Below are 14,777 nucleotides of genomic sequence, written 5' to 3' on the forward strand. Positions count from 1 at the left end.
AGGATTGCTCATTCAGATTCCAGCAGAGATTTAGCCAGAAGAGTGGGTACATTTCTGAGTATTTCATCACATGGAAAACAAGCCTAGTAACATTTTGTTTATGTAATCAAGTAGTTAGTCAGGCATGGGTAAGGTTTATAGAGCTACAATTGGCAAGAGGGTCAATTTAGATCAGTATCAGTGATTTATAACCTTCTGTTGGTTGTTCCATAGGAACGCAGTGTAATGACTTACAAGGCTGTTAACTGTGAGGGACACATGCAGCCATTTTACTCTGTCGTCTCCTTCGTATAGCACAGCCCAGGTCTGCAAACGTCTGAGTCTCCTCTGCATTATGGCCAAGGAAAGTGTTGAATCTGGTATGTATGTATCTTTTGATCTTCATCCTTAACGGTTAACAGCAGTGCACTACATACACTTGCATATTAATACACATGAACAAGCCCACATCCATCTGTTGTCTGCTGATGTAAAGGATGCATTAAATCATTGTGTGTAAACGGTCTCTGAGAACTAAGAGTCAACCTAACGTGTTTCTGACAGGCTTCACATGGGAGGTGAGGGCAAACAGCCGCCACTACCACAAACAAAAACAGAAGAAATCCTTTCTGTGTTTCCGCTGGGGGCAATACGCAGTGAGTCAGTCATGCATGTGCTTCCTTCTCCCCCACACGGTAACCTAACACCTGTTGGCATGCTGATGCATTGAGGAACAGGTTAATGTGCTAATGCACATGTCTCCATTGTGCTTGTCTCTCTCTCTCTCTCTCTCTCTGTCTGTTGCCAGGACAATGCGGTCCACAGCCACAAGTACTCCCCCCTGACTTTCCTGCCGCTGACACTGTTTGAACAGTTCCAGCGAGTGGCAAATCTCTACTTTCTCCTTATTATGGTGTTGCAGGTCAGATGAAAACTCTGGCTGAGTTCCAAATCTCATACTTTTTATTTTTACTTTTAGTACATACTGCCGTTACAAAGTATGCACTGTTGCATGCAGTATGCATACAACAGTGCCCCCCCCCTTTCCAGTCTATATGTACTGTGTAATAAAAATGTATTTAAAAAAGCCCAAAAATAATCTTTAAATAACAAAAACTCATCTTCAGTAACAGTTAATTTACAAGCTTTTTCCAAAGCTTTTGATTGATTACTCAAGTTTTTTTTTTTAGCATAGTTATTATCACTTATGGAAGCACTTTGTGTGTGCGTATGATTTATACAGTATGTGTGACTTCCATTTCCTTCTGTGTGTGGTTTCCAGTGTGTCCCGGTCATCTCAGCCATACCTTGGTACATCTCCTTCATCCCGCTGCTCATCATACTCTCTGTGAGAGGGATAAAAGACCTTGCCAACGACATGGTGAGACCACCATTCACTCCGTAGTCCCCCCCCCCCCTCTCTCTCACCCTGGGGGAGTCTGGGAGGGGGAATATCCCTCAGCGATGAATCCACCCGCTCACACACAAATGCATGATCTTAAACACAAATATACGACCGGTCTCAAGCATGCATTTATACACTTTGCACTTAAGAATGTATGCACTCTTCTCTCTCCTTCATTGTCCGCATTGACTCCTTGTCCTCTCCTCATTGACAAAACCAGTCATCCCAGTAGCATTAATTTTCTCTCCTATCATTAAAGCTTTTCCTTTTAAATGCAGGCGTGATGTTTTGCATGGACAATTCTCTGGTTAAGTGCATCACTGAGTTACGGTCGTTAACAGCTCTGGGTGAAACGCTTGCTTGACCCCTCTCTATTGACTAATCATTTAGTGGTGGGTGTAAATCTCCCAGCTGGTGTCACTGTAGAGCCCTGTAATGGCGTTTCTCCTTTCTCCTGTTCAACCTTTCATGACCACCCTCACTCCCTCTCACACGCTCCTTGTCCATCACTCTTTTTCTCCATCCATGTCACGCTTCTCAGTCTATCTCTTTCTCTTCTCTCACTCTCTTTTTGCGTCCGTCTCTTTCTCTCTCGCCTCCTCTCTATCTCTGGTCCAGGCCAGGAGACACAGTGACTCCAAGATTAACTCCCAAACCTGTGACGTACTCGTCTCTCAGAGGTAAGGATTATTCTCTCAGGACTTCCAGTTTCAAACGGCCCTCTAATGAAGCTCTAATGAAGTGTGAATGAGTGAATCTCTAGATGGTCCCTTTGTGCATTAGAGCAGGGCAAAAACATTTGCCACACCTATTGGAAGACATGAACTATGACCAGACTCTTTATGACATCTTCTCTAGATACTTGGCCTCAGTCTGTTTTCTATGGCCGTTACACCCCAGATGATATGCTTTCCCTTGTGGACTAAGAGATGCTACGGCTTAAGAACTGCAATAAAGAGCAATGTTTTGTTTTTTCAACAGATATCATTTTAGTTAATTAACATGATTTAGGTCATCATAATGATATCATAATCATAATTCAAAATGAAGGCCTGCACATCTCACAACATTAGAAAACAATAATTTAGATGTAGTTGTTGTGTAGTGTTTAAAGCTGTAGTGCGTTGTTCTAAGTAATGACAACAAAACTGTCGGCACGTCCACATGATACAAGCCTTCCGTGACCACGCGCTCCCCCCTCCTCCTCCACACAGTTGCTAGTAGCCAAGGAGGACACAGAGGATTTAAAGAACATGATGGACTCTTCAGAAGAGGTGAGAAAGTCACTGGACGCCACAATCTTCTGAACATAGCCATACTGACAAATACAGAGAGAGTTGTGTGGAGCTGATGGTCTTAATTAGCTCATTAACTCATTTGGCAATGGCTTGAATGTAACGGACATTCATTAATATCAAAAAGTTACGCACTAAAGCTTTAAAGGCAATCATTTTGGGTAAGGGTATTTTGAAATTTGATAGTGGATTTTGTTCACATTTGTGCCTTTTTTAATATGAAATCTAGTAAAACATTACTTTTGAAAAACTAAAGTGTTGTATTTGTATATATGGTAGTGTTGCATATTTAGGAGATTTGTGACCAGCAAATCATAGACAATTCCAGCATATGAAAGCCATTGTTTTTTTTTTTTTCCTCATTTGCCCACTCCTCATCGGTCTCAGTTTCAGCAGAGCACAGTGGAAGGATCTGTGTGTGGGAGATGTGCTGCGAATCCACAAAGACCAAGTCATCCCTGTGAGATTTTCAATTTATAAAACACTGCAATTAACAGCAATATAGAAAACAAAGTGTCTCAGTAATCACTGTTTCGCAAGTAGAATAAGATTGCATGAATTACTTGCTGTGCTATAAGCTACCCTATAGGTAGCATATTTAAGTATTTTCTTAAAGTGGAAAATTCCAGCATAGCCGCTGCTAAAGGTTTAATCTCAATTATAGTATATAGTATTTATATAATAGTATTTATTTCTCTATTTGTATTCCCAACTAACTTTTTACTTAGCCCTCTCTCTTTTATTTTCTCTCTTTCCTCCCAGGCTGACCTTCTCCTCCTGTGTAGCTCCGAACCTCACAGTCTGTGTTATGTGGAGACAGCAGATATCGATGGGTAAGAAACTGTTCTCCCATTCTGATGCCTCATTCTGTTCAAAAACTCATTTAAGTCATCATATAATAATCATTGTTTGTATGTATCAACGTTATGTTAATTATACCAGTAGTATATTAAAACAAGTAAAAACAATTGGGTTCTACAACATAAAATAAACGTAAAGAATAGTATAAATAATAGCACGGACAAAGAGTTAAAAGGTGTTAAGATGCGATTTTAAAGGTGATATTGATTTTAGAGGCCCAATATCTTCACACTCCTGTTGCCATGGGGTCTTGACTACAAACACTTGGTCACCTTTTAAAGGTCAAAGATAATTTCTGCACTCTGGGACAACCTGAGGGGCCCTGCCTGCACATCTGAGGCTTTGTGGGGGCTCATAGAAGGGTAAAAGATGTAAGACATTTGGGTCAGATACAGTGTAAAATCAGTGACAGAATAGTATCAGTTTAAAACCAGTTAGAACCAGTTTGAGAGGTGAAAGTGCCTTGTGGTTTATTGCAGAGTAAAGACCTTTTAATGAGTCTGTATGATCAAATGAATTTCCTCATTCTGATTCTCAACTAAATAAATAATATTGCATAATTCTCTATAATGTGTACCAACTGCATACTGCCTTGTCTTCTCATCATTATTTCTGATGAATGGATAAACTGTTTAGTGTTAATATAACTTGAAAGTGTGGTGGTTTCTTCATACAGAGAGACTAACCTCAAGTTCAGGCAGGCGCCCAGTGCTGCACACAATGAGCTGACCTGTCAGCCCTCAGAGGAGACGCTTGCTGCCTTTGATGGTGAATAAATGTTTTTTTTTTTTTTTTTATTAAAAATGCAAATTCAGATGTGCTCATTCTAAAGTAGAGCAAAAGTAAACAAATAAACATTTTACAGAATTACATACTTGTCCTAAGTAAGAGCAACTTTTCATTTTACAGGTGTTGTGCTCTGTGAGGAGCCCAACAATCGCCTTTACACCTTCAGAGGCCAGCTGCACTGGAGAGGAGAGTGTCTTCTGCTGGACAACGAGCACATCCTCCTGAGGGGAACAGTCCTACGCAACACAGAGTTTGCCTACGGCTTGGCCATATACACTGGTACATGTCGCAGAATTTATTCAGTTTAGAAAATGTTAGTGAGGGGGACGTTTTTGTTCAGAAAATGAGTACTAGCCACCAGCAAACTGATTTGTTGAGTCTGAAAATTACACTATGGCAAGCAGAGTGAAGAGAAGACCTGATATATGACACAATGCCCCAAAGTGTATGATAATGGAGATAAAACTATTCTAAAATGTTTTTGTGTCCAAGCCACGTATCATTTCACCTTCTACTGTGGCCTCCACTTGTTTCAATGACACATTTTATTATGTGGAATACATTATGCTGGTAATTCTGGACAGTATTTAACTCTTACAGCTGTGTCTTAAATGTGGGTCTGTTAACGTCTGGCAGATTACTAGCTCCTCCTGTCTTTTAAGTGATCATTGATCGGATATTACTGCACCAGAGGTGTCATGGATCTCGCTGCCATGACCCTTTCACTTCTGGTAAAGCAGATCAATAGATCAAATTCTTCCAGAGATGGGTTTTATACCATTCATCACAGACTGTCTACTGGTGTGACCCCAGTTCAGCCTGATTATAACTCTTAACCTTCACACACATTTGACACTACTACCTACTTTAAATTATGATCAAGGCTAAGTTGTATGTTGTAAGACTAAGTTGGAATCAGTTTGAAGATATGGCAAACCTTCTCAGTATGTGTCATTTTTACACATGCAGCTCCGTGTCTTTCAGCAGTCTGAGAGATTGAGACAACATCACTGGAAAACAATGATGTAAAATAATGTGATAATATTGATCCCTGCAAGGGAAATTCTCTCTTCCCACTGACCTCTCGGCAGCACAGTCTGACACCCCCGGAACTGGTAGGGATTCAGCATCTTGCTCAAGGGCACGTCAGCAGATGCTTACTGACACGAGGGCTTGAACTTTCACCCTCTGGCTGCAGGATAGTTTCCCAACTCACTTCGGCCAGGCTGCCAGAGCGATAGCATCTAATAGTTGTCTGCTCTGTACCAGGCACAGACACCAAGGTCCTGAGGAACTGCGGGAAACTGAGAGTGAAGAGGACTCAAACGGAAAAAGTTTTCAACAAAGTGGTGATCGGGGTGAGTGGGTAAAGGGCAGGTGGATGACAAGCATGAAACAACTTGTGGTGTTATTCCAAACTGTGTATGTTTGGATCTCTTAGATCGTCCTGTTCGTGTTGCTGGCAGCTCTGCTCCTTGCCATCGGCGCTGGCCTGTTTTCGAGTTGGGTCATGAGCCGTACAGGGGTTCCATATGCTCTGATGGTTAACAGCAATCCGATCTACACTGGGTTTCTCGTCTTCTGGAGCTACATAATCCTGCTCAGCCCGGCCATGCCCATTGCTCTCTACATCTCGTAAGTTTCATCTACAATACCGCACTTATTTGATGGTAGGCAGGATGGTTGAAATACACCTTGTTTTATACTGTTGTGTGTGTGTCTGTGTGTGTGTGTGTGTGTGTGTGTGTGTGTGTGTGTGTGTGTGTGTGTGTGTGTGTGTGTGTGTGTGTGTGTGTGTGTGTGTCCACAGGTTTGAGGTGATCCACACAGTCCACAGCCTGTTTATTGGCTGGGATATGGAGATGTATTGGCAGCAGGCAGACAGACCGGCCCAGGCCAGAAATACCTCACTGAATGAGGACCTGGGCCAAGTGGGATACCTGCTGAGTGACAAAACTGGGACACTAACCCAGAACCGTCTGCTCTTCAGACAGTGCTGCATAGCTGGGGAGATCTATGGTAAAAAAAAAAAAATATCTAATAAATATCTATATTTTACTATATCTATACATCTAATGATATTTTAATTGTCCTTCTTGGAAGAAAACAACAACCCAATGCTAGCACTTCTACTTATTAGAAAACAAACTATCTTTATCTGACCTCACGCTACACTGCCAGCACAAAATTAAAATTCCAGCCCCTCACAGGCTTTTAAACAACCTAACCCTCTGCCCAGTTTCTTTTCCTGTTTTTTATTTTACCTCAGCATCCACTTTGAACAGGATGCACATCATATTATGAATTCATCATGTTCTCAAAATACATCTTTACAGGACTTTATGAAACTTTAATTGTCATCAGGAAGTAGTCATGTTGACCATAAAGTTAAGACAAATAATTGAATTCTTTCTCTTCCTATTTTGTAAAAATCTTCATTTTAAAAACTTGTTAATTGCCATTATTAAGCAGATGACCTTGCAAAAAATCCTGAAAAATGGGGGAAGGAGTTAAAAAAAGGACAGAGGTTGTCCACTCCATCAGTATATGAAATTGAGTTGATTCATTGTGACTGTAAAGTAAACATGTGATGGCACTAACTAATGTCCTTTTTTCAGGATGACACAATAGTGAGACACTTTCATATTTGTGTTTCGCCAAGACCATCCAACAATCCAGTCTGTCTAAAAAATATGTGCAGCTGCAAGATTGCAACCGTCTAATTAACACAGTGATTTACTTCCTTAAATATACATTTAGGTAACAGAGTTTGATATTGATCATAGTGCCAAGTTTCCTCGCTGGCTCACAGTGGAGCAAAGATCCCTCTGGGGCAATGACTTCCTCAAGAGATGGACAACAGGAGACCCTTAACATGCTCATATCCAAAAGGCCCGGCGCCATCTACTAAATATTTAACACCGGCTCTGCCCACTGAAGACAAACATGTCATTGAAACCTTGTCAGAATCACATCAACCATATGTCATATGTCTGAGCCACTTCCTGCTTCAGACCACATGTCTGTTTTCTTTTTCTCTCTTTCTTTTTCGTTTTCTTGTGAATATTCTAATCATGTACTTTATCTCCAGTTCCAATGCTTTTTGCAAGTCATTAAATAAAATAATTTCTCAACTTTCATAGGTGATCCATCAGTCAGGGCAGAGGAGACAGAGGTACTATATAACTATTCTCAAATTTGCATCTTTGAACTGTAGTTTGTTTTCTTCATTGTGTATTACCAACCTAATTCAAAGCTATTATTTAACCTTCCTTAATAGTAAATCTTTTCTTGTTGATGTGCCTGTTTTTAAGTTGTTTCTGCTGCTATCAGCATGACACTCTTATTCATGTAAGCCACAGTTGCAACACTGTACTATGTCAGTGCACAGTAACATTTTTCCCTGTACGTGTGCAGCCCATGGACTTAAGCTGGAATCCGTTCTCCCGCGGGGGTCTGTTCATGTCGGCTCCGAGCCTGGTAGAGAAGCTCAGAGGACAGCAGTGTCCATTCAGCAGACAGTTCCTCCGAGCGCTGTCTTTATGTCACACCGTCATGGCAGAGTGGAAAGAAGGTTGTGTTTCTGTGAGAGTATCCACTTTTTGGGGGATTCAGATCAAAGTAGTTCAGTTCTCACCCTCTATCTGAGAAAAGCCTTGAAGCTTAGACAACACTGGTTTATTTTTTATGAGATCTCAGTGTGATTCATGTTTCCACTGTGTTTTGTATTACACTGATTGACCTGAGGAGGGTGCTACAATGGAAAAAGTAAAATAACCCGTATATGTACATTCAGACACCATTTGTCTAATGTTGACAAAACTTGAAAGGATGATGCTTTTTATATCAGTTATTTTCCAACCCCTATATGACTGGTGTGACCTGATACAATAATTCCCGGAAGACGGCATGTTTACATCCCTCTTGTGTGTTGACTTCATTCCTCCAGAGGCTCCAGTGTACCAAGCTGCGTCCCCAGATGAGGAAGCTCTTGTTGGTGCAGCTAGGGAGCTGGGCTGGGTCTTTCTCTCTAGGACAAGAGACTTTATTATTGTTTCCGAGCTGGGTGTCATTCGCCAATATCAGCTGCTTGCACTGCTGGACTTTACCAGCAAGAGAAGATGCATGTCTGTACTGGGTGAGAGTAGCCCTCTAAATAGAAACTATCAACACATCTTACAATCTCTTGTTATCGTTTATAATTGCATGAATGCTAGGTTATCCCATGTCAACTTCTTTTCTGAATAAATTATCCATACTGTTTTTTTTTTTTTCTCTCTCAGTGCGGGAGCCGGAGGGTGGGTTAAAGCTGTACTGTAAAGGGGCAGACATAGTGATCCTGGACAGACTGCAGAAGGACTGTCCATATCAGGAAAGGACTGAAAGAGCCCTGGAGGTGAAGTAAAGTTTCTACTGAACCATAAGTGTGTGCTGTTATTGAGCCTAGTGTTTTATATGACACTTCAGTATTCAGTAGTTGACAATTTCAAAAAGTTCACCATCTTAGCTTAGTGTGTCAGCATGCCAACCTTTGATAGTTTGTTTATAACGTAAACAGTTGAGATTGATGGGAATGTCGTTAGTTTTGCAGGTATTTCATTAGAAACCGACAAATTGGACACATATTCCTGATGGTGGCGCCACATGAATCAAAGTTATTAGAATTCATCCTCAGGGGGACAATGCTGTGCTACATTTCAAGAAAATCCATCAAGACATTTCACTCCAAACTCAAATTAAATACGCTAGATGAAAGTCAGGATATCACCAAACTCATCAGTATTCATCCTCTGTGCACCGTGAATATTTCTAACAAATTCAATGGCAAACCATCCAATATTTGTCAAGATTGTTCACTTAAAGCCCAACATGTCATCCTCATGGTGCTAGAGGGAGGATTACCAAAGACGATAGAATGATTCCTCTGGGGAGTATGAACGTCTGAACAAAACGTCATGGCAATTCATCCAATAGTTGTTAATGGGCCAGCTGACAGACCAGCATTGCCATCCCTAGTGCCACAAAGGTTTTGCTCCATTAATAGTAATCAGTCAAATAAACAATGTGTAGCCTTTGTCTTGATTATCTGTATGTACTCAACTTACAATATCTTCCATCATTGTTATCAATTGTCTGATTATCAAAGCTTATGCACACTGTATTGAGCATCTCAGAGTAGTTAAAAGTTCTTGATCAATAGAGTTTTTAGGGAAAGAATCAGGCCAGCGATCATCCTGTTGAGATAGTTGAGGCATATCTGCCAAGACCGAAGTGTTAATCTCATGTTTCCTTTGTCAATTCTTCAATTGTGCCTGAATGATCACTCCTTAAATAATGTGCAGCCTATAATAATGTGTTAACTTATCTTCCGTCAGTTATTTTCCCAGGCCTGTCTGAGGACTTTGTGTGTTGCGGTTCGATCTGTTCCTGAGGCATCATGGGAGCAGTGGAGTAAAACATTGGCCCAGTCTGCTGCCATGGCGACCTGTGACCGTGACGCACTGCTGGAAAAGCTATATGATCAGATGGAGAGAGAGCTGCAGGTGGGCTCTTCCACAATGTCATTTTTACATGTTTATTGCCAGTCCTCAAAGTTGCACAAAGTTGTTTTTTAAGAAAACAGAATCCTTGTTTCCAAGCGACTTTGCTACATCCTTTTTTCATGTTAAAAATCCAATATCCATCAGGAATGCTAAAAACTATTTCTAACTTTCTTGTTTTGTAGTTTTTAGGGGTGACAGCGATAGAGGACCAGCTTCAAGAGGGCGTTCCTGAGACCATTGCACTGCTTCAACAGGCTGGGCTTAAAGTATGGGTCCTTACTGGGGACAAAACAGGTATTGGACATACTGTAGCAGCAGCACCACTTTGAATGCTGTGCTGTAGCTACATGTCACTGTTGTTTGTCTTTTCCTCTCTGTCTTTCCTGCTCCCCTCTTTCTTCATTCTTGTAGAGACTGCAGTGAATATTGGATATTCTTGCAAGCTACTGGATCCTGATACCAGATTACTGGAATGGCAGGAGCTAAGGTAAGTTATGATAAAAATACACAAACACACACACTCACACCACTCATTGATCTTTGTATGTTTGCCCCTGCAGACAGATACTCCAGTCCCCAGACCCAGTGGTCAGTTTCTTCAAGGCCAGACAGACAGAGCTGTGGGCTGTAGACAAGCAGGCGCCTGGAACAAAGACTGCTGTGGTCCTCACTGGACCTGAGCTGGTAAACACTGGACACACACGAAATGGGATGCTCGTATAGTTTTTAAATGGACGAATAGCTGTCGTCATAACTCTGTGTCATCAAACACTGTGTTCAGTTTTTCCTTAAAGCTGCAATACTTGATTTGGGGAAGCCAGCTGTAAGCACAACACTGACATTAGTTGATATGGCAAACTGGTTAGTAAACAGTTGCATATTTAGACATCTAGTTGATAGGGAGCCACATTAGCATTCAGTTTGAGTCAAGTTTGTGCCTACCTGATGATTGTAAGTCCAATATTTACTCTCTTTAGCTCTGCTTTTTGTCTCTACCTACTTCTGAGAAAAATGTCTGCCAAAGCAACGAGCTTAAACACTCCATAGAGGGGAACTGCAGAGTCGGGTGGCTAATTGTCATCCAAACCATTGTTACTATAAAAATATTTATTATTGCAGTTTTAAAAAATATATACTGGTAGAACTAAAATGCCTTAATACTAGATTTCTTCTATGAGATGTCAAAGCTGTAAACCAAGACTATCTGAAACCCAAAAGCAACGGTAGGGCTGTTTTATACAAATATAACCTAAACTGAGCTGTTTGATGGTGTTGTACTCCAGGCAGAGTTTGACCAGAGACCAGAATGGGGGGCCACATTCATGAGCCTGGCAGAACAGTGTCAGTCTGTGCTATGCTGTCGTGTAACGCCTGGACAGAAGGCTGACATTGTCACGTTGGTCAGGAAACACACCAGCTCAGTCACCATGTCCATCGGGGACGGTGCCAATGATGTAAACATGATCAAGAGTAAGTCAGATTAAATCAAAAGCTGACAGAGAAAATGTGTGTTTGTATCAGAATTCTCTGCTTTCATGTTTTACCATTTTGTTCCTCCTCTCCCTGTGTCATTTCTTACTGTTCCGTACCAACACCAGCGGCTCATGTTGGTGTGGGACTAGCAGGAGTGGAGGGTGGTCAGGCAGTGCAGACGGCAGACTTTGCATTGTCCCAGTTCAGATTCCTGCAGAGGCTGCTGCTGGTCCATGGGCGCTGGTCCTACAGGCGCATTTCCCTCTTCTTGCGCTACTTCCTGTTTAAGACCTGTAGCTTTGCTCTTGTTCACATATGGTTTGGATTCTTCAATGGCTTCAGTGCTCAGGTGAGACATACCGTACATACAGTAGATGAGACTTAAATTCACATAATGAACTCAAGGAAAACATGGAGAGGAAACACATCCTGCATTTATTCCGCCATCTATTTCTCCCCTGCAGTCTCTGTATGAGACATGGTTCATCGCTCTCTACACTGTCTTCTACACAGCGGCCCCGATTATGTGTGTGGCCTTCTTTGAAAAGGTGACACAGTTGAAGAGATGGATGTTTTTATGAATTAAAAAAATCTATATTTTCTATATATCTATATCGATATTATTTTACATATTTAAGTTCTAAATTATAATAGTTCATCCTGTGTGTTTGTGTTGTAGGATGTGAATGCAGACAGCGGCCTGAAATGGCCAGAGCTGTACAAGTCTGGACTGAGACATGAGCTCTCCAGCCCTCTCATGCTGTTCTTATCACTCCTGTACGCTGTCTACTCATCGCTTGTTCTCTTCCTCATCCCGTTTGGAGTCTATTACAACACAGACTACGACCTCCAGACCATGGCAGTCACTGTCGCCATGGCAGCCACGTTCACTGCCACCGTTGAGGTCAGGATCACACTTTTCATAGATGCAAGTGAACCACAGAAACTTGTAATCCAAATTTGAAAAAAATAACTATTGAACGACGGATATAATGTGACGTTACTGCATCTTATGCAATGAACACATCTGTAGACAATTGTAATATTTTCTGGTAACTCTATACTTTATCATATTCAGAAAAAAATGTAACATTCAAAAATGTGTTTTGTAATTTAGAAATTATGGAATCTACTTTAAAACTGCCGCTGGATCCAGCCAAGAAGGAGGACAATTATCATGACAGTTAAAATTATTATATTGTTATGAATAATCAGTTGCTTAGTTCTTGAACTCAGAAAAATTAATCTGTATTTATGAAATATTGGATTATAAGCAACAAACGTGTACAGTGTGAAGTAATTCAACATCCCAGCATGATTTGGTAACCTGAACAGTAAATACAGCTGTGGTAGCCAATGAATTAATCAGAAGGCCAGTTGGCAGAAGGCTGTATGTCAAGATGTACCCTTCTCCTCTGATTGCTGTGTGTGTGTGTGTGTGTGTGTGTGTGTGTGTGTGTGTTCTTCTTTCAGATCATCCTATTGACCAGATACTGGACGAAGTTCAATGTAGCATTTGTGTGTGTCTCTGTGGTGTTTTTCTTCATCTGTAGCAGAATCACCCAAAGCACCCGCCTGTTTGAGAGATCACCCAGCGACTATTTCTTTATCGGTACACTTCTGCTCATATCGGCGCAGGGCGCCTACTCTATCCGTTTCTGTCACTTGAGTGTTTCTGCTCCTGGCTGTGCTCATTTTAACATCCATTACTGCAGAAACCGCTGGACTTGATTCACATGGAGACAAATCATTTCAAAGAATTGTCAACAAAAACATACAGCCAAACACGAAAACAAGAAGAAATGTCCATTTTAATGATTATCTAATGTTGATCTAATGATCGGTCATCATGTTTGATTGCTCTGTGTGTGCTTTTCATCAGGTACGTCTGAAAGGGCCTTCATCGATCCACTTGTGTGGCTCGCAGTTCTGCTCACCACCTGGATGGCTGTTCTGCCCTCAGTGACCGCCCTTGCTATCAATGTCATCCTCACCATGCATGACAAACACAAGGTGAGACGTTTGTATGAAAAAGGAAAAAACTGGAACGCTAAACATTTTGCGGTCACCTGGATGTTAATATTAATTAATATTATATATATTATAATTATCCATTTATTGGTGGGACGACAGCAGGTTAGCCCCTGTACATCCATTTCAGCCTTTTCCCCAAACTGTTGAAGACAAAATATTCAGACAAAAAGACAAAAAATATTGACTTGAGGAAAAACTTGATATGATACTGAGTTTTGTTGCCATTTTATGTTATTTTGGAGCTGTAAGAAGGCTGAGCTTTTGTACCTTGTCTGAGTGAGTTTTTTTCCCATTCACCAAGTTGTGGAGGTTTAATTCCTATAGAAAAATAAAAGCATAAACAGTTGTAATGGTCACTGATGCTAACATGGCTGTGATGTAGGTCCACAGTGCGTCCCTTCAGCCAGTGGAGCTGAGGTCAAAGTTGAGAAGGGGAACGTCACTTCGCCGCTCTTCTTACGCCCTCTCTCAGGGAGCCGGGCCTGGACGCCTCATCACTTCAGGGACCTGCATCCGCAGCACAGTGCCGACGGTGGATGAGAAGGTGACTGAAAGTAAAAACGCCACTGACTCACAAGTCCAAATTCACATGAAGGACAATAGCCATGTACTGAATGGCACATGAATAATGATAATGATAAATTTATGGTTTTAATATGAGAAAATATTTGATTATATAGATTGCTACTGCAACATAGAATTGCAAAGATTTGCGTGTTTGTACCTAAAACATGTTTTTGTGGGCAGTTCTTAGTAGAGTCTGCACTCATCTTTGTATAGCTACCATTTTCACACAATAAAGTACATCATATGATATACAAAATACAATATGTACTATAAATCTTGTTTATTGTCTTTACATGGACTACTTACCTCCACATGAATATCACTGATCTTTGTTGTTTGAGAATGTTGTGGTAAAAATCTAATTTCAATCTGCTGGGGTCGCCGGGGATTTCCTTTTGAAGATCAAACCAAACACAATAAACCGACAGCACCGCTTTGTTTTACAATTGTTTTTATTTGTTAATTTATTTCAAAACACGCAATTTTACCCATATTATCCTTTTAAGTTTTTATTTTTCTGTAACAGTTATTACTCAGATTTTTTTCCTTCACAAAAGTCTCAACAAGAGTGAAACTAAAAGTCCTCCACAGGCTCTCCGGCTTCTGCAGTGGGAGGAGGGAAAAGAGGCTCTCTGACCAGATGTTGTTGTTTCTGTGTGGGTGGAAGTGTGTGTGGGATTTTACACCATGGTATGTTTATGTATGTATATACAGTATGTATGTAGGTGTGTGTTGTAAGTGCAATAAGAGTAATGTCCACATGGCCGGTTTATCACAGGACCCGTAGAGCAGCCCAGAGAGCTGAACATTGTCTTCTAGGTTTGGTAGCCA

At 41.0% G+C, this 14,777-nt stretch overlaps 1 protein-coding gene across 1 annotated transcript; it reads left to right on the top strand.

Moving 5' to 3' along the window:
* The first annotated feature begins 219 nt into the window (after positions 1-219).
* atp8b3 (ATPase phospholipid transporting 8B3) lies at positions 220-14,395 on the top strand. The gene is made up of 27 exons (XM_078258181.1): positions 220-359; positions 544-635; positions 788-901; positions 1,262-1,360; positions 2,003-2,064; positions 3,067-3,139; positions 3,442-3,512; positions 4,217-4,308; positions 4,450-4,608; positions 5,599-5,687; positions 5,771-5,964; positions 6,140-6,348; positions 7,473-7,504; positions 7,747-7,903; positions 8,279-8,467; positions 8,613-8,725; positions 9,705-9,872; positions 10,055-10,166; positions 10,284-10,359; positions 10,433-10,556; positions 11,156-11,342; positions 11,471-11,694; positions 11,810-11,893; positions 12,025-12,249; positions 12,819-12,957; positions 13,228-13,358; positions 13,762-14,395. Exons 1-27 carry the CDS (start codon positions 335-337, stop codon positions 14,002-14,004), a joined length of 3,483 nt encoding a protein of 1,160 aa, XP_078114307.1. The 5' UTR covers positions 220-334; the 3' UTR covers positions 14,005-14,395.
* Positions 14,396-14,777: the final 382 nt, after the last annotated feature.

Source organism: Sander vitreus, chromosome 9, assembly GCF_031162955.1.
Source record: "Sander vitreus isolate 19-12246 chromosome 9, sanVit1, whole genome shotgun sequence".
NCBI classification, from domain to species: domain Eukaryota; kingdom Metazoa; phylum Chordata; class Actinopteri; order Perciformes; family Percidae; genus Sander; species Sander vitreus.

Coding starts and splice junctions, on each gene's coding strand:
- atp8b3 (XM_078258181.1), top strand. CDS start 335: ATGGCCAAGGAAAGTGTTGAATCTG. Junction 10,360..10,432: donor CTGGAATGGCAGGAGCTAAG/GTAAGTTATGAT, acceptor TTGCCCCTGCAG/ACAGATACTCCAGTCCCCAG. Junction 12,958..13,227: donor CAGCGACTATTTCTTTATCG/GTACACTTCTGC, acceptor GCTTTTCATCAG/GTACGTCTGAAAGGGCCTTC.